General features: G+C 34.7%; 1 protein-coding gene across 1 annotated transcript; it reads right to left on the bottom strand.

The window, feature by feature from the left end:
- Positions 1–447: 447 nt before the first annotated feature.
- On the bottom strand, positions 448–20,496 carry LOC134726517 (solute carrier family 15 member 4-like). The gene is made up of 10 exons (XM_063590922.1): positions 20,209–20,496; positions 19,708–19,806; positions 17,796–17,866; positions 17,125–17,264; positions 14,118–14,287; positions 11,172–11,350; positions 3,162–3,348; positions 2,742–2,933; positions 2,281–2,424; positions 448–1,253 (listed from the first exon to the last, which is right to left on the bottom strand). The coding sequence occupies exons 1-10, from the start codon at positions 20,492–20,494 to the stop codon at positions 988–990; spliced, it is 1,734 nt and encodes a 577-aa protein (XP_063446992.1). The 5' UTR covers positions 20,495–20,496; the 3' UTR covers positions 448–987.
- Positions 20,497–21,237: the final 741 nt, after the last annotated feature.

A 21,237-nucleotide genomic window follows, 5' to 3' on the forward strand; every position in this document is an offset into this window, starting at 1 on the left:
TTGTCGACATAATGGAACTATAAGCAACTCTCATATTTGGTCTTTTAATTTTTTTTATTCGAACGTCACTGATGAGTCTTTTGAAGGTGAAACGTGCGTCTTGCGAAAATATAATATTTCAATCCTGGTATCTATGACGAGTTTATTTACCAGTAAGAAGATAAGTGAGCTATAAAACAAGGATTTCCCCACTAATTTCCTATGAAAATGCCCGTATTAAATCAGGAATATAAATTGTTACGTTGATTGATAACGTTTTTTTTGTTATAAGTTTTAATAAACTTCCCATTTTCAAATTAGCCTCAAAGTAAGGCATTTTTATTGTACTTTTTTTTCACTCTCTATATATTTTAGAATTTGAAACTAATTGCGACAGAAGTGTAACGACAAGTAACATATACAATTTATATTTTATTGATAACAAGTACGCAATAAAATGGCTTGTAGTCCTGTCAACTTACAAGTATAGGACATTTTATAAGTAATTTGATATCTTATTCATTATGTGCATACAAAAGAATAAACTATCAATTCTTTTTATGAATGTGCATTGTACACTTTAGCAGACACGATCCATTGGTATTTGCAGTCAAAATACGTTAAAAAATTCAAAGATAAAAACAAATAGCCCAAATGATGGCTTTTCAAAAGTGTAGATTTTTGCTTGCCAAAAAAAAGAAGAAAAAAAAGAGGTCAAGTCACACTTGTATATTAAATTGAAATGCAGTTTAATACGTGCAACTTAATGATTATTGTGTTATCGTTTAATTCAAAACTACTCTCCTCCAGTGGTCATTGGATCTTGTATGCATATGTTAAAACTGACAAATGTTTTGCTTAAACTATGATCCACAAGTTAAAATACATCACAACCATCACATACGTAACAGTTAGAACGAAGTGTCGTGATGCATACGCATACACAAATATACTTTAATAACAATAAATTACACTTTTTTTCTTTTGAATTGCGCGGTAACAGTTATATTACATTTCTGTCGTAATGTTCTGCTCCTTGATGTCGTATTTCACCACCACACTTTGAGGTGTTGTTGTTTTAACATTTTCATTAATGACACAGTTTATACCTTGTGTTGATTCTGTAATTTCAGCCTCAACTTTTTCTAGTTTTCGGTATTTGTAAAAGTATGCAATAATGGCAAACAAAACAAAGTCAATTAACATTAAAATCCCCAATAAAAAGAAAAGGTTTTCCGTCTTGCCATCATTTATTTCATCTGGAAACCACGAATCTGAAGAAAATCAATATATGCTAATAATTTCACATGATAAATTGAAAGCATTAATTATAATCAAATTTAAGACATAGACACCAATCGAACAAGCGTTCGGTTCGTATCGCACATATGTATCCTATCTTGCACAACAAATGTTGTTCTACTTTTACATTTTGTATTCTTCGAACTTTGTGAATGAAAAAGTTAATAGTATCCCTAAGAAAATTCGACGGCCGCAATACATGTGTCACAGATGACGATAAATATGTTCCATTGGTTGTTACAACAATTCCGTTCTCTTATCTCGAATGTGACATCTCTAAATGAGACATGTTACAAAATTTATAATTCTACGAGGAACACGACGGGTGTAAAAATTGTAGCAAGATGTGCTTACCCATGAGTTTTGCACAGCCGGCCACCGAAAATACATTATCTATATATAGAGAGCCCAGGTGGTCGTGTGGTCTAGCGGGACGGCTGCAGTGCAGGCGATTTGGTGTCACGATATCACAGTAGCATGGGTTCGAATCCCGGCGAGGGAAGAACCAAAAATTTGCGAAAGCAAATTTACAGATCTAACATTGTTGGGTTGATGTTTAGACGAGTTGTATATATATATATATATATATATATGAACGAAGTTGCATAGTTTTACGCGTCTGGCGTATTAAATTATAATCATGGCACCTTTGATAACTATTGTAAGTGAAATGTCCGATTCTTGGCGCAAGTTTAATCTGGTATACCCAAGTTCTTCGTTGAACTGATTTAAAAAAGTGAGCCTTACACCTCTCTGCCACTAAGCGATTATCATTCTTTACAGACAGGCAGACCATGAGATTGTTTCCCGAAAGTTATGATATCTTTTAAACAAATTTGTCATTAAAAGCAAATTGCATCAGAAAAGTTATGTTTATAATCCTTTTTTTCTTTGTTTACTGCACAAAAGGAAATATTATAGCTTTGTGTCACAAGCTCACAGTTTTTGATTTATTTATTTTTTTAGTGTTTTTAACTTTAACGTTGTATAAAAGATTACCTGGAGGGTTGGATCCTGTCACAGCAACTACAATTTCTAGAATCAGCTCAGCTACATAACCACCAATTCCAGAGGTCGCCAAAAACAATCCCATACACACTCCCTGCATAAATTCTGGTGCTTGAGAATACGCGAATTCCAACCCTGTTGATTAAAAAAATTAGTTGCTTTTATGTTTAAAGATATACAAATATGCAAAACGTTAATTCATGTGTACATTTACAAAATAGAAATTCGAAGGAAATCAAATTAATAAGAGATGGTCGCGTCGATAGAGTAAACGGTTCCGGCTTTGCATGATTCTCCCACATTGCGCATCATTACTCAATTAACCTGTCATAATCGGGAATAAGAGACAATATTAACATATTCTAGGATATCATTGATTTAAAGAAAATAATTTGTTCACAATTTGTTACAAGTATTTGCAAATTGAGACAAAATATTATGAATTTAATGACCTGATATACTTGTAAACACTTCACTTGCACCTATCAGAGTAAATTGTGGTATCTGTGCAAATACTGATATAGATGATGCGTTAAAGGTATCACCAGCAAGTTTTTGGCCTATGATACTTATATCTTTCTTTCTATAAATTTCCAAAATTCCCGCAACAAATACGGACATTGCAGCCAGAATCATTCCAATTCCTGAAAAATGTAAAGAATATATATAAAACTCAGGCTATACATTTTGTACGCCAGAAACAAGTGTCGTTAACAAAACAAAAAGTTTAAGTGGCCAAAAAAATGGCAGGATGTTGAAAGGCATTGATAAAGATATTCCAAAAGGATTTGCTAAACATCAAAATAAACACATGATAATATTTTTTAAAAAGCTTAAAATATTTTATAATCACATATATAATGTTATCTCACCCATTCTTTGTAAATGTGAAGGTGATCTATGGATCCTCTCTAGAAATGGATACACAAACGATTCCATTATAGGTATTAACACTACAATGATGATAGTGTCAAAAATATTAAGCACTGCAATAGGTACATTACCGGAACCTACTTTAATGTCCATTCTCTCACTTTGCAAGAAAAATGTTGTACTCATCTAGAAAAATAACAACAATCTTTATAATTGCATATTACAATAAGACAGTAATAAAATATACATCTGATAACCAGAAAAATAATATTAATTTTAGTTCTTGCCTTCTCTACCATTTTATTTTCTAATTTTGAAAGGACATAACCCATTGTGCTCCTTAACGTACTTAGAATCTGACTTTAAGCTTCATTTGTATATTTGAAAAATAGGATACGTTTCAATTTTTCTTTTTCTTGTAAAACTGATCTATAACAGTATGTCCAACAATTTTTATCAGTAACAATCTTTATTGATTTATATTTGTTGCTTTACTTATGTCAGATAAGAATAAAGTTAAGGCAACAGTAGTTAAATCTAAAAAACTTATATAAATATAATTTTTAAACAATATGCATTGTAGAAATATATAGAAAAATCTTATTCAGCTATATTTACCGTTTTTACATACATTCTATAGATAAATGGCTGTTCACATTTTTTATTTACTTATCTCATTAAATTCAGATATTTTTTGTGTCCATTTAAAAAAAATTTCGAATGCAATTTTACAACAAATGTTAAACAAAAATACCAATATCAAAATCAGTAAATTCATAAGGTGAATTGATATAGAAAGATGTAGTATGAGTGCCAATAGTTTAAACATATTTTATTGTTCCAAAAAGAGACAAATGGATTAGACACAAGTTTTCCAACTTAGTAACGTCTTCTCCAATATATACATAAATATACACATGAATGAACATTACATAAATCTGACTTTAACCAATTATTATTTTAGCATGAAGATATAAAAAATAAATTACATATAAATTTTTAGAATCGAATCAATGGATATTTAACACTTAATATAACCAATCGAATGCGCCTTTTTTCAGAAGAAATAAATGCAAACACACCGAACTGTAAATTAAATATGTTAGTGTACATGACAAATGACTTTAGTCATGTGTGTGTGTGAATTTGTTTAAATGTAAATTACACACTCATAGTTAATAGTTACGGATTAACAGAAAAACGGAATAAATCTACACGTAATTGTAAGTATCAATTTTGTTTTTTACTTAAATCCATTGAAACGTTTCAGAATACAAAAGTCAATCATAAAGATCATTCGATTATCGTTCCCAAAAGAGCATACATACATTGATCATGTTCTAGTAAGATCTGTTACAGAATAAGGTTGTCAAAGTTGAGAAAAACGCTTGGTACTTTTTATATACTTTTGTACAGATAGAAAAACACTATCATTTTCTTCAGAACTCAAAGACTCATCACCAGAGAGCAATAACTCAATTGTAATATTGATAGCAAAAACATTGATTTCATTCATCATTAATAGTCTTTCTGATGAAAAATTGTTACAATATAATAAATAATGTTTAGCATCTTCATTGATGAAGCCACATAAACAATTGGCATCTTGTACTAAGTTTGCATTAAATAAATCAGATTGAAGAGTGCTACAATGGTTTCGCAACCTTGCATGTAATACAGATAGTAAGCGGTCTCCAGAGCAAAAATAACTCGGAGGTTTTTTATTCTTATAGTATAACATGTGCAATTTGCTTTTAAATGATGAAAATGTAGGACTCTGTCTAATAATAATATCTAAAGTGTTCCACAATGTTATGGATGCTGGGAAATAAGAATGTTGATAAACCGACAAACGATTCACTGGAATAGTGATATTGTGTCTGTTTCGTAAATTGTAATTACTAATATCAGACACAAATTCTGGAACCAAGTCATGTAAATAATCTGGAGCCTGATTGTTAATAATTTTATAAAACATGGCTAACTTTTTTACCTCCCGCCTTACGATTAATTTTTCCCATCCCGTCTCCCTGTAAATAGCGTTTCGGCTAGCATAACTTGGTAATCCAGTTACTATGCGAGCAGCCTCGATTTGAATATTTTCTATCCGATCAGAATTTGTGTTCCCACAATTATCCCAAACTTCTGATGAATACTCAAGTATCGGACGAATAAAAATCATATAAATTTTTTCCAAATATTCCCTTTTTAGTCGATATTTTAGTTTGCGTAAAACATTAAGCTGCTTCGTAGTTTTCTCAATCAGTTTATCAACATGCTTATTCCATTTACAATCATTACTAAATATGACACCTAGGTGTTTATGCGCACTAACTGGTTTCAATGTAGCACCACCAAAATCAAAAGTAATATCACTGTAAATATTTTTCAAACTGAATATCATAATATCAGTTTTATTAGGATTAAACTTCATTAGCCATTTTCTGACCACTTACTTAAATAATCAAGATCTCTACTGATTGAATTTTTCAAAGTGGATTCATCAGGTGCAGTATGACCTATTGAAGTATCATCTGCAAAAAGCCTTCCGAATCCAGACATACCATCAGCTATATCATTTATGTATATTAAAAACAACAAGGGTCCTAATACTGACCCCTGAGGCACACCAGCGTTAAGTTTTCCAATGTTTGATAATGAATCTTTTATGACAACTCTCTGAGATCGTCTAGACAAGTAACTTTTCAACCAACATAGCAAGTCTCCTTTTATACCATATTTTTCAAGTTTATGTAATAAAGCCTTAATCCAAACAGTATCAAATGCTTTGCTTATATCAGCAAATGTAATGCTTGTTAAAAGCTTTTCATTTAGTGCACTCAAAATTTTGTTATACAATTCTATCAACTGATGCGAAGTTGAGTATCCTGGAATAAATCCGGATTGATACTTGTATAATAATTTATTTCCATGTAAATGGTTAAAAATATTTTTAAAAACAATCTTTTCTAAGACTTTACTCACACATGACAATAAGGAGACTGGCCTGTAGTTAGACGGTAATGACTTGTCACCACTTTTGAATAAGGGAATAACATGTGCAATCTTCCATTGGTCCGGAAATATTTTATCATTTAAAGATTTGTTAAAAAGTAGACATAATGGTTTGGAAATTTCATTTCTAACGGCAAGTAACATTCTGTTGCTAACGATATCTGGCCCAACAGCTTTATTAACATCGAGCGTTGAAAGAATATCAAGTACATCTTGTTCACTAACTACAATTTGTGAAATAAATTCAAGACATCGGTCGTCAAATTCCGGCAAATCTTTACTAGCGCCATCTAAATTAGAAATTGAACAAAAATATTTATTTAAAATGTCGGACTTTTCGCTTCCCTCATACGCAAGTTTAAAGTTGTGATCAGGGTCCGTCATGGGTGGTAAATCATGAGACGGTGTATCACTTTTAATTAACATGTTAACCGTTTTCCAGTATTGTTTACAGTTTGTAACTTTTAATTCATCTAAATTTTCATTAATACTGGTAAAAAAATATTTTTGTGCTTGCTTTTTCAAATTATTTACTTTGTTTCTTTGTTGTTTAAATTTCTTTTCTGCGGATGTACTTTTTGAGCGAATAAAAATATTCCGAAGCCTGTCGCGTTTTCTCGTTTCACGCCGCAAATCCGAATCATACCAAACTTTATCGTCACATCTTATAGTTACTTCCCTTGTAGGTATGCACTCGGAGGCTATATTAAGAAATGAGTTCGTGAAATTAGTCGCAGCAACATGAACATCACTTGCATCAGAAATCAAATATTCCCAATTTGTTTCAACTACTTTTTGTTTCATAAGGTAATAATCACCTTTTTTATAATCCCATATCGATCTATTATAAGTTCGTCTTTTACTAAAACCACAATTAATTGTGACGTATGTTCCATCATGATCACTAATACCTCTATCAAAAGGTATTGTGTCTTTATCTAAAACCGGTATCGAATCAGTGACTAAAATAGGATCAAGTAAAGACGTGCTACCAGTTCGTGTGTCAAAATGAGTAGCTTTGTCAATTATGTTAACAAGGCCACTGATGAAAAAAATATCTCTTATATTTGACGGTAGATCTGACATAAAGTTTTTATTCAGGTCACCTAAGCAAATTATGTTATTATTTTCATCAAGGGCATTTTTCAACATTTGATCAAAATACTGCCAGAAATAAACTGAAGATTGCCGTTCCGACCTATAATTGATGTTTATCAATATTGATCGCAATTTAGTTTTTAACTCAAACCACATACTCTCAAGTTGGCAATTCTCCAAATCATGTCGACGAGTTATGCGAACATAACTTTTATAATACATAATAATGCCACCCCCATGAGAATTTCTATCTTTTCGAACTGGTATTTCAAAACCGGATATATATAAATCAGAATCTGTAATATTTGAGTCTAAATGGGTTTCTGTCAAGAATACGACATCGTAATCTTCAATAATATCGACAATATAATTCAGTTTATTTCTAAGGCTTCTTATATTACCATGGAAAATTGACAATGTTTTCTCAGATATTTCTGGTGTGCGCTCAGGACCCGGGTTCGGTTCGATGTCACCACATATTAGCAACAACCATAATAACAGTATGTACAATGAAATCATATTAGCAGAAGATCTGTAAAAATTAAAAATACATAGTTTAAGTCTTGAAATATTCGTAAATAAAACGGCAAGAAATTCATACACTGAGAAAGATACAAATGTTTTTCTCAAACAACCCAGACTTTTCTTGTGATAAAACAGTCCTATTGTCATTCTATATGCTACGATGTCATTACCCATTGTCAAATACAAGAGAATACATGTAAATGACAATTAGAAAATAGGACTGCTTTGTAAAACATGATGCAAGATATAAACACATATAAATCGAATGATCATTCATGAAATTCAGGCAAATAAAAAATAAGGGAAAACAAAAATTTATGTACAAAAGGCAAAATTGGAACATCATAGGAATGTTCGATGCAGTTGTAATGAAATCAGAGAGATCAATTTAGTTAAGATGAATTTAGTTTCGATGTCATTTGAGGGGGAGGAAACAAAAATCAAATAAATCAGAAAACAAAATGTGAAGTTTTTAAAAACGGAAGCTCTTTTGTGAAGTGTAAATATAAGGTAAATAGATTAATCTATCTTTTCATTTAATCAATACGGGTAAGCTATAGAAACGTTTGAAGAACGATCATTATTAAAGTTACAGGAGCGTAACAAGTTCACGTGTATCTAAGTTATTTTAAATCACTCAAGTGTAATAGAGTTGAGTTATAATTTCATGTCACATGTTTTAAATTGCAAATAAATGAAATATAAATAAACAAACACAGACACGTGATGCTTAACACGTGTAGCGAGAAAAGAAATATCCAGTACAGCAATACAGAAAAAAGGAGTATAATTATCTATACAAGACTAGTGTATACAATTAAATTGATAAAACAATTTAAGAATTGTGTTATTTATACAAATACAAGTCAACGGACATAAGACTATGATGTAAACGGAATGTCTAATCCTCTTTCTGGTCATCACCTTCAAGGACTTCCCCACCAAGCTTATATATGTCCTGCCTAGAAATTACCACTTTCGGACGAGAATTCTCAGATTGTTTAATCAATATGGACCCGTCATGTGTCCAAAACGAATTGATTTTACCTTTCTCACGCAATGTGTTAAGTCTGTGCAGAAGATTGTATCTGTGTTTTGTAAGGTTTTCAGCAATGAAAGTTTTGTTTGTGTTTCCTTTCAATTTGCGTTTATTGCTGAAAACCAACTGCCTTTGACGATACGACAGGAACCGTACAATGATGGAAATTTTCCCGTCTTTAATCTCACCTATGGGATGGGATCTGCCAATATCTCTCGTGTCTAACTTCAATTTCAATTGCTTATAGCAAATACCAAGGATAAGGGAATCTGTGTCTATAGGCTTGATAATATCGCCTTTGTCGTCAGTTGGTGCAGGAACATTATGGAATCGTAAACTGGTTCTTCGCGAATACTGTTCCTGTTCCTCGACCCTGGCTTCGATCTTGTCTAATTTGCGGTTTAAATAATTTATTTGCTCTTTTTGATTGTTAAGTTCAACATCTTTCAAAATAAGTGCTTCTTTATTGTGTTTGATAGTAAGTAAATGAGGCTGAATACATTCGTCAACGATCAGTGCAATTTTAGGTTTGACCATTTCAATTACCTTTTCAGTGATGAGAGGAATGATGGAGTCCAAAAACTCTTGATTTTTTAGCGTAGCACAAACAACATCAGATAGCTTGAATACAGTTTCATTTTCAATGGATGATATTATCTGTTCAGAACTGTCATGTTCAGAAACGATAGAGCCACTGAGAGATGAATCAAGGTTGGCTGTTCTTGCTACCTTTTCAACTTGTTGCATAGATGGAGATAAGTTGTCGGGACTACTGGATGGTTGTAACCTTTTACCACTATGTTTTGGTGTATTTTTAAAATAACTATCTAAGTTTGATTGTTGTTGTTGTTGTTTGTCTTTCGTTACCTGGTCAGCCATTTTGTGTGTTGTGAACTCCGATTCAATCACTTTCGAAAATCTTTACAAAAGTCACTATTTGGTCACTAAAAATTCGAATAAACTATAACAGCTTCACACATAATGTCTATTCTGATATAGAATCAGAAAACATCTCAACATAATACACTGGAAAATATATTTTATCTCTCTTTTAAGTCTCCCAAGATTTTCACACCTTCATACTCAAGGGCACATAACTCAGAAATGAGTGCCAATGAGACAACTCTCTATCAAAATAACAATTTATAAAAGTAAACCATTATAGGTCAATATACGGCCTTCAACACGGAGCCTTAACATACCGAACAACAAGCTATAAAGGGCCCCAAAATTACTAGACGTGTAAAACCATTCAAACGGAAGTCTGTATAAACTGACAAAAGCAAACGTTATCAATCTATGGAACAAGTGATAAACAACAGTCATTTCCCTAACTTGGTACAGCCATTTCACGAAGATAATGGTGGATCAAATATTGGTTTATATCTAGCTAACACTCCCACTTGTATGACAGTTATCAATCAATAGAACAAGTGATAAACAACAGTCATTTCCCTCACTTGGTACAGACATTTCTCGAAGATAATAGTGGATCAAATATTGGTTTATATCTAGCTAACACTCCCACTTGTATGACAGTTATCAATCAATAGAACAAGTGATAAACAACAGTCATTTCCCTCACTTGGTACAGACATTTCTCGAAGATAATAGTGGATCAAATATTGGTTTATAGCTAGCTAACACTCCCACTTGTATGACAGTTATCAATAGTTCTGTTGATAAGTTAAATTATTTTTTTTCATAATAAAAAACAACGGTATAACGCCGGTTGATGATTATACATGATGACTAGTTTTGTACAAAAAAGACAAAAAAAACCAAACTAATTGCGCATGTGTTCGATAATTCAATGTTTAAAAGAGCAAATCAGATAACAATTAAGGAATGACTGTAATATTTTTTCTTTCTATGAAGAAATAACATAAAAAATTTGGTGCACACTGAAAAACGCGCGTAGCGGGTTATTTAACAGTGGGCACCACATTTTTTATGTTATTTCGAATAGAAAGAAAAAAATATTACCGTCATTTCTTATAATTTAATTCTAAATTCCATTTTAAACCGTGGAAAAACGTTGATGAAGTCACGGTAACATGACTTAATTATGTATATGGGCTCATTACAAAATTCAATATGCGTTATAAATTTCAACAGCAGGAAGCAAAACTTTCGTCAATCCCTATGTCCATATCGTAAACTTGGATAGACGTGATACTTTTCAATATATTTTACTTTTTTTTTAATTACTTTTGACATTAGTTTTCTGTTTTTAAGTGAAAATATAATACAAATTAGTATAATGACATTTTAGATTAAAAATTCAAATTTGACGATGAAACTCAATAATCATTTCTGAGAAGAGCTCTACCTGTGAATATATTGCCCAGTACATAATGACAAATAAAAATATGGGTAGAATACGCAGAACAGCTATAACGCCATCTACCATGTCATTACTGTATTTGCCACCATTGTCGTTTCTGGCGTTGTTGAAACCCTTACATTTAGAAGCCCAACATACACCTATGGTGTCCTGGAGAACACTGCCTAAGCAAAACAAAGAAAAATAATTATATAAACTAAATGTCATTTCTAAAGTACTGCATTCATAATTTTATGACAGATTGGTTCTAGTGGAGTTGTTTGTGTTGATTGATATTGTCACATATATAACATGCACACATTATTTGTTTGATGTTCATGAATAAATCTGTATCAATACAATACGTTCATCCAAAATAAATGTTTATCACGCGAAATACCTTCTCTGTTTCGGTGCATTTGTTATGTGATATTTTTCTCTGTTCTACGAGTATAATGAAACAAGTTCTGACTTTTAAAATTTTTAATGACATGACCTTCCCCTGACAAGGAATATCAAAATCTTAGGAATAGGTCATAGATAATAAAAGATCAAACAATAAGATTAAAACATGTGTTTTACAGCATCAAAGGTGCACATAAGTGTTTCTAAATTTATTAAAACATTTAAATCTAGAATACAGTTTCTGTGGATTAAACAAAAGTTTTTTAAGGAAACCAAACTTCAATATTTGTAATCTGGACGCGCAAACGTTTTGTACACATTATACTTACGACAGGCGATAAAAAAAATTCAAATCATATATGAAATAGAAGAGTAAAGTAACCCCCTACCCCTTCCCCCAAAAAACTCTTAAAATCCGAAAAGTTGTGCAAAGTACAGTTTCGCCTAAATATGTTTATAACCAGTAAACAGAGATTGATGTAAGATAGAGCATGAAACCATTTTTTCAATTTTAGAAAGAGTTATACTTTATCATGTTTATAACGACGTTCCGACCGCAGGTAAAGGTACGTCGACGGCCTCGGTAGCGAGCTACCGCGGGTAAGAAGGGTCGTGGTCGACCTGATAGCGGGCTACCGCAGGCAAAGGAACGTCGATGGCCTCGGTAGCGAGCTACCGCGGGTAAGAAGGGACGTGGTCGACCTAATAGCGGGCTATCGCAGGTAAAGGAACGTCGACGGCCTCGGTAGCGAGCTACCGCGGATAAGGAGGGACGTGGTCGACCTGATAGCGGGCTTCCACAGGTAAAGGTACGTCGACTGCCTCGGTAGCGAGCTACCGCGGGTAAGAAGGGACGTGGTCGACCTGATAGCGGGCTATCGCAGGCAAAGGAACGTCGATGGCCTCGGTAGCAAGCTACCGCGGGTAAGAAGGGACGTGGTCGACCTGATAGCGGGCTATCGCAGGCAAAGGAACGTCGACGGCCTCGGTAGCGAGCTACCGCGGATAAGGAGGGACGTGGTCGACCTGATAGCGGGCTATCGCAGGCAAAGGAACGTCGACGGCCTCGGTAGCGAGCTACCGCGGGTAAGAAGGGACGTGGTCGACCTGATAGCGGGCTATCGCAGGCAAAGGAACGTCGACGGCCTCGGTAGCGAGCTACCGCGGGTAAGAAGGGACGTGGTCGACCTGATAGCGGGCTACCGCAGGTAAAGGAACGTCGACGGCCTCGGTAGCGAGCTACCGCGGGTAAGAAGGGTCGTGGTCGACCTGATAGCGGGCTACCGCAGGCAAAGGAACGTCGACGGCCTCGGTAGCGAGCTACCGCGGGTAAGAAGGGACGTGGTCGACCTGATAGCGAGCTATCGCAGGCAAAGGAACGTCGACGGCCTCGGTAGCGAGCTACCGCGGATAAGGAGGGACGTGGTCGACCTGATAGCGGGCTACCGCAGGTAAAGGTACGTCGACGGCCTTGGTAGCGAGCTACCGCGGGTAAGAAGGGACGTGGTCGACCTGATAGCGGGCTACCGCAGGTAAAGGTACGTCGACGGCCTCGGTAGCGAGCTACCGCGGGTAAGAAGGGACGTGGTCGACCTGATAGCGGGCTACCGCAGGCAAAGGTACGTCGACGGCCTCGGTAGCGAGCTACCGCGGGTAAGAAGGGGACGTGGTCGACCTGATAGCGGGCTACCGCAGGCAAAGGTACGTTCGACGGCCTCGGTAGCGAGCTACCGCGGGTAAGAAGGGGACGTGGTCGACCTGATAGCGGGCTACCGCAGGTAAAGGAACGTCGACGGCCTCGGTAGCGAGCTACCGCGGGTAAGAAGGGACGTGGTCGACCTGATAGCGGGCTACCGCAGGCAAAGGTACGTCGACGGCCTCGGTAGCGAGCTACCGCGGGTAAGAAGGGGACGTGGTCGACCTGATAGCGGGCTACCGCAGGTAAAGGTACGTCGACGGCCTCGGTAGCGAGCTACCGCGGGTAAGAAGGGACGTGGTCGACCTGATAGCGGGCTACCGCAGGCAAAGGTACGTCGACGGCCTCGGTAGCGAGCTACCGCGGGTAAGAAGGGGACGTGATCGACCTGATAGCGGGCTACCGCAGGCAAAGGTACGTCGACGGCCTCGGTAGCGAGCTACCGCGGGTAAGAAGGGGACGTGGTCGACCTGATAGCGGGCTACCGCAGGTAAAGGAACGTCGACGGCCTCGGTAGCGAGCTACCGCGGGTAAGAAGGGACGTGGTCGACCTGATAGCGGGCTACCGCAGGCAAAGGTACGTCGACGGCCTCGGTAGCGAGCTACCGCGGGTAAGAAGGGGACGTGGTCGACCTGATAGCGGGCTACCGCAGGTAAAGGAACGTATATTTTCTGCCTGTCTTTGAATAATGTGCTGTGCTTGCTCCCTTTTTTTAACTTAATAACCTTTTTTAAATGTTTCACTAGTCATTGCTTCGTCACTGGCTAGAATTGAAAAAAAACATATGATCAATTTTGCTTTCAGATTTCAGATTATTGAGTACGTAGTTGGAAATAAATAGTGTTGTTACCTCCTGCAGGTGACGATTTGTATTTTGATTTATTCAGCACGAAAATAACAAGTGCTATTATCATGCTTATTAATGGAATAAGAAAACCAACATCGAATCCAACATCCTGTTGTACGGCTGCTACACCCGAGTAGGCAATTATAGCACCAACATTTATAAACCAATAAAACCTGTAATAAAGTATAGCATATAACAAATATATCTTTATATCACAGATAATATAGTATGATTTACTTCATATCTAGATTTTGATCTGTGCGTCACTGACGAGTCTTATGTATACGAAACTCACGATTGGCGTATTAAATTATAATCCTTGTACGTTTGATAACTATCTCGTCGTAGTCACTGTTATTTCAATAATTTTAATTGACTTCTTTGCTTTCATCTTAAAATAATACTAGAACACACCCGTGATATCACGGGTCCGTGACTGAATTAAAGTATACAACTATGCGCAAGCCTTATTTTAGTATTAGTATTGTCATCTGATAAAGTCATGTCGATTATAAGATACACAGTTTTTCTCTGCTTTCAAGTCTTTCTGTTTGAACCCGTTGAACTGGAACTTTGCTTTGCTGTTTTACGTCATGCCCGCTAACAAATTGAAAACTGTACCTATACGCCTTATTTTTAGTCCAGATTTTTAGTATTCGTACTGTTATCTTAGAAAGTCTTACTGATTAAAATACTACAATAGGTAACAATTTGACAATTTAGTAGTGTCAACCCTGTGGTTATGACCCGTGTATATAGCATATTAGTCCTGAATACAATGTTTGGTGGTGCGCCTGTCAGATGCGGAACGTACAGATAAGGTAATAGGTAACAGGTGAATATACTATTGGTATCGGTAGCGGACTCGACCCGGAACTTCTTAATTATTGGCAATATTAATTACGTGGAAAACAAAAGGGCCTGGAGTGGTGTAATTTTTAATCTACACCTTTGTACTATATTAGTTATATATAAAGTTGAATTCTGTGATTCGTCGTTTTTACGTGATGACGGCTGACAAATTGGACCTCGTAATTTTAGTATTATAGATAATTGCTATTGTAAATTCATTTGCGCCTTTTTAAATTAATACATGTATACATTTACATTTTCATTGTATGAAACATAACTTAATAGATTGAGATATATAAAAAGTGAGAAGTGGTAGTATTGCAAATGAGAAAACATACAAATATATAGAAAGTAAGGAGAAGTGGTAGTTTTGCAAATGAGAAAGCATACAAATATATAGAAAGTAAGAAGAAGTGGTAGTATTGCAAATGAGAAAACATACAAATATATAGAAAGTAAGAAGAAGTGGTAGTATTGCAAATGAGAAAGCATACAAATATATAGAAAGTAAGAAGAAGTGGTAGTATTGCAAATGAGAAAACATACAAATATATAGAAAGTAAGGAGAAGTGGTAGTATTGCAAATGAGAAAACATACAAATATATAGAAAGTAAGAAGAAGTGGTAGTATTGCAAATGAGAAAGCATACAAATATATAGAAAGTAAGGAGAAGTGGTAGTATTGCAAATGAGAAAGCATACACATATATAGAAAGTAAGGAGAAGTGGTAGCATTGCAAATGAGAAAGCATACAAATATATAGAAAGTAAGGAGAAGTGGTAGTATTGCAAATGAGAAAACATACACATTATCTTTCACTAATCAATTCAACATTTGGTGACTATGTGGAACGCATCTATCCCATCGAACTAGAGATAAAGGATATTACAGATACAGTTAAGTCGGCTTCATATCTTGACTTACATCTAGAAGTTGACAATTAGGGTCGGTTGAAAACAAAACTTTACGACATAAGAGATGATTTCAGCTTTCCAATTGTAAACTTTCCATCTCTAAGTAGCACGTGCATACGGGGTATATATCTCCCAATTGATACGATATTCCCGTGCTTGCATTTACTATCATGATTTTCTTGATAGAGGGTTGCTGCTCACAAGGAAGCTATTAAACAACGAGTTCCAAATGGTGAAGTTGAAATCGTCCCTTCGTAAATTTTACGGACGCCATCACGAGTTGGGTGACCGTTATGGAATAACCGTTTCACAAATGATATCGAATATGTTCCTTACTACAATCTCCTTCCCTTTCATGAATGTTACCTACCGAATTAGACTATTTACCGAATTTGTAATCACACAAGCAACACGACGGGAGCACATGTGGAGCAGGATCTGCTTACCCTTTCGTAGCACCTGAGATCACCCCTAGTTTTTGGTGGGGTACGTGTTGTTTATTCTTTAGTTTTCATTGTTGTGTCTTGTGTACTATTGTTTCTCTGTTTGTATTTTTCATTTTTAGCCATGGCGTTGTCAGTTTGTTTTAGATGTATGAGTTTGACTGTCCCTTTGTTATCCTTCGTCCCTCTTTTATGTAATGAAACATCAATAGGTCACCGAACGGCCATCATCACAACGAACAAAAATAACTCATACAGTACAGTCTATCTGTTTGTCTTCCTGTAAGTTTGTTTTACAGTTATTAAGTTTCTTTGATATCGTTCTTTTCTCTACAATTAAAAACCCCGAATTAACATCATGTGAAAGAATTCACACGAAAAATCAAACGACCTTATGTATGACAAAACAGTAAACGAAAGTGATTCAAATATGTTCTGTTTTGTGTAAACAATATACTCTGAAAAGTATATGCTATGATGTATGAAACCTATGTTTAAGTACATTCACCGATATAAGAGCACGAGCAAATTCATCAGGAAGTATCATTAAATACAACCTAATGATCTTGACATCACAGATAACACGATATGCTATTTCATATCTAGATCTTATTGTGAAATCAACATAGATCTGCGACGTAATAATATGAATATGACATACGTGACAATTTCTGTAGACAATTTCATTTATCAGTTTTATCATACAAAAATTGTCTCATCATATCATATCTCCATATATTTATACATTCGTGAAAAGCATGTATATGTTTCTTTAAAACTTCTTATACGCTTTTATTTACCAATTAAAAAAAGACTGCACAGCTTGTGGTCCCAGATTTTCAACCTGTTGAGCACCAAATGGTCCAACATTCGCCTTTATACCGCCAGTTCCTATAGCAATTAGGACAAGCGATGATATGAAAAATCCTTTTCTTGTTTCCTATAATATTAATATTTTAGTATTAAACCATACACAAGCTCTTCTTGATATTTTCATAATTATGAATTTACTGTTAACAACATTTAGAATTTTTGAAATACGAAGGCTTTTCTACCGCACGAATAGATTTCCTTAGCTGTATTTGGCAAAACTATTAGGAACTTTTGGTCCACATGCTCTTCAACTTCGTACCTATTTTGACCTGTTTAACATTTATTTCCAATCCTGGTACCTATGATGAGTTTATGTTCTTATATACATATTTTTAGATACAAAGTTAAATAATTGTTGGCCTTTTAATTTTGAATTGGAGCATTTCTGGTGAGAACGCTAGTCTTACGTAAAAAAATCCTGATATCGGTTGTTAATTTTTTTTCTTCTTTTTCATAAACTATTTTGATTACCACGGCAAGTATTTTGTTTTGTATTTCAAGTACAAATGAATTGTTCTTTTGCATTCTTGAATAAGATACTTATTTTATTTATACATTTTCAATTGATTGAACCTTGTTGTGTAATCAGTAAACTTACAGTAGATATGTCGTTATAATTTCCAAACCAAGCCCTGTAGTCAACCGCCGAGGCTGGCAATAAAACTAGGCCTACAAAAGGCATCGACAAATACTAATAGAAACATGGATGAGTTCTTTGTGAAGGTAATTTTTAGTAGCAATAAACAAAAAAACTATGTCAATTGGACATGCTTTGATACTTTATATGCCCTTGAATATTTACTAGATAACATTTTTGTTCGCTTTGGAGATTCCGTATATCGTCATGTTATCGGAATTCCAATGGGGAACAACTATGCACCACTTATTGCGGACCTGTTTTTGTATTGCTAGGAGTTACACTTTATGATAAAAATCAGCAAAGACCCATCGAAACAATATCTGATAAACAAATTTAATAATACTTTTAGATATTTGGATGACATTTTGGCTCTCAATAATGACGACTTCAGTATGTATAATAAATATCCTGTTGAACTTACTTTAAATACAGCTAATACTAACAATGACCACTGCCCTTTCCTCAATCTTGATATCTATATCACTAACGGAAAGCTTAATACTAAAATTTATGATAAAAGAGATGATTTTTCATTTCCTATCATTAATTATCCATTTTTAGATGGTGACGTTCCCTTGTCACCGTCTTACGGTGTTTATATATCTCAACTTGTACGGTTTGCTCGTGTATGTAACACTATTAGATTTTAACGAGAGAAATTTAGGTATTACTGAAAAATTATTATACCAGGATTTTCGCACAAACAAGAGAAAAAACATTTACTAAATTTTATCAGCGGTATAAGGACATCATTCGTAAATATAGCTCAACATGCAGACTTCTTATACGTTTAGGTATTTCACATTCATTTTTTATGGAAATATTCTTTATAAAGCACCAAAATGTCAGTATTCATCGCAGAAACTAACAAACCCTTTAAATATCCTTATTAAGAAGGGATATAGTTACGATACTGTTGTCAGGTGATTAAAGATTGCATATTTTGGGGTTAATATTGATTCACTTATACGGTCTTTGCATCGGAACTTAACATATATATTAAAAAAATAGTTATTGGCATGACACGGGTTATGTTCTTCTCATATATGTTATGATGGTATGATACTTAAACCCTAACAGGAAGGATTGTGCCTGATATTCATATGATGAAATTATAATCTTTCAATCAGTTTAATTGAAGTCTGGAGCTGGCATGTCAGTTAACTGCTAGTAGTCTGTTGTTTTTTTATGTATAATTGTCATTTTGTTTATTTTCTTTGGTTACATCTTCTGACATCAGACTCGGACTTTAAATGTACGTATTGTTATGCGTTTCCTTTCTACATTGGCTAGAAATATAGGGGGAAGGTTGAGATCTTATAAATATGTTTAACCCCGCCGCATTTTTGCGCCTGTCCCAAGCCTCTGGTCTTTGTTAGTCTGATATTATTTTAATTTTAGTTTCTTGTGTACAATTTGGAAATTAGTATGGCGTTCATTATCACTGAACTAGTATATATTTGTTTAGGGGCCAGCTAAAGAACGCCTGCGGGTGCGGGAATTTCTCGTTACATTGAAGACCTGTTGGTGACCTTCTGCTGTTGTTTTTTCTATGGTCTGTTTGTTGTCTCCTTGATACATTCCCCATTTCCATTCTCAATTTTATAATTTAAAGGGGACGTTTTGAAAACCGGAACTAACTTTGCATTTATTTCTGCCGACTTCTGTCTTCATTCAGACGAGTTTTTAAATGTTGAAAAGGAAGCCGGAGTGATCGAAGAGAACAATAGACCTTCTTCAGAAAAAGTTGAAGTCTAGTGCACCTGCCTAGGTTGGGGTTCGAAATTACAAACTGAGTGTTATCACCCAATATAACATGATATAAAAATTAAGTCAATATAATGTGGAAAGTTTAAGTATTCAAACTTACCAATGACATAAATCAATCCAGATCCAAATATAGCGTTATACTTTCCTGTAAAAGCATCTGCAATATATCCTCCAAAAATTGGTATGATAAACACCGAACCTGTAATAAATTTATAACTCACTTAAACCATTGTTATCTCAAGTGGTCCAATGTTGGGTACAAAATATACAAGATACAATTCTTCTTCCCATGTTCCTTTACAACGTACTATTTCTATGGATCTATACCAATTGCATGTAAAATAAATTAAGTTTACGAAAAACGAACTACCAAAGTCACGAATTAGAAGTAATTTTCTGCCACCAAACTTCAACATCTAGTTACAATAGAAATAATAACATACAAAGAAAAATAGTTTTAACCGAATCTTCTGGATCCGTTAAGGTTCATATAAAAAATGAACAAATACGATCGTATTTTCACTTCAAAACTGCTCTGTATAAAATTTGGTAACGCGTACTTTGATTTCATATATTTATTTAACATTATCTGGAAACTAACCAGAAAATACCAAATTGATCCTTGCTGCATCAGTTGACGATATATCTAAAGTGGAGGTGCAAAATAATATCAAATTTGCCACCACACTATAATATGTCAAACGTTCACATAATTCGGTCATCAAAACACTTCCAACTATAAGCAGCCTTTTCCTTGTAAAGCGAGGTTTAACTTCAGTTGTGCCATATCCGGTTGTTTTAGGTAGAGTTTCACTTATATCTTCAATACTGTTTCGTCGATTAAGTTCGGCCAACAATGGTTCCGTAGCGGACGTTTCTCCAGCCATTGGTACAAAATCGCAAATGTTTTGTATGGATATGTGCAAACGATATACTTTATTTTCAAATTTAATCGGTTACAGGTTTTATCAATATCACATGCCGACTTGGATAATCAAAGTCATGTTATAAATAAATACAATTTAATCATTTTAGTTAAATGTACTCAGCTTCCGCTTTGAAATGTACGTTCATTAGACAATTTATAGCAATGCTGTAAATGTTTTTTTCCTTTTAAATGAAATGCAAATGTTCATTCCTTGATAAATGTTTGTGGTAGAAAGGTTCCATGGCGTTGCCAGTTTATTTTCGATTTATGAGTTTGACTGTCCCTCTGGTATTTCCCCTCCCTCTTTTTCCATCTCCTTAAGAAAGAAACCTGCAATCATCCTACAAAATGTCAACAGTATTTATATGTCACTGCAACTTTGAAATAAGGAATAGGCATGGAAACGTCTAGTTTTACTGTCAGTCAGGGAGTTTTTATAAACTAACTGAAACATCTTATAACGGATACAAATTGTGAGTCTTAAAACTTGGTTTGAATATTTGGCCAGCATTAATAGTTAGCATTATATATGAATAAGAGTAAATTAAACTTACCTAATAAAATATGTGGGATGTTCTTGTTGAAAATGTTTCTGATTCTAGTTTGATATGAAAATCTTTAGGTGACAATCTTCACATCTTTTAAAACGATAGAGAAGATACAAAAATCATGCAAGGCGACAAACAGAAATTGCAGAAATGG

The sequence above is a fragment of the Mytilus trossulus genome, chromosome 7 (assembly GCF_036588685.1).
Source record: "Mytilus trossulus isolate FHL-02 chromosome 7, PNRI_Mtr1.1.1.hap1, whole genome shotgun sequence".
Taxonomy (NCBI): Eukaryota; Metazoa; Mollusca; class Bivalvia; order Mytilida; family Mytilidae; genus Mytilus; species Mytilus trossulus.

Bases quoted from the DNA above. Each gene is read 5' to 3' on its own strand.
- LOC134726517 (XM_063590922.1), bottom strand. From the start codon at position 20,494: ATGGCTGGAGAAACGTCCGCTACGGAACCATTGTTGGCCGAACTTAAT. The intron at 19,807-20,208 runs GTTAGTTTCCAG...AATTTATTACAG, and splicing joins GATCAATTTGGTATTTTCTG to GTTCGGTGTTTATCATACCA. The intron at 11,351-14,117 runs GTAACAACACTA...TGTTTTGCTTAG, and splicing joins CAAATCGTCACCTGCAGGAG to GCAGTGTTCTCCAGGACACC.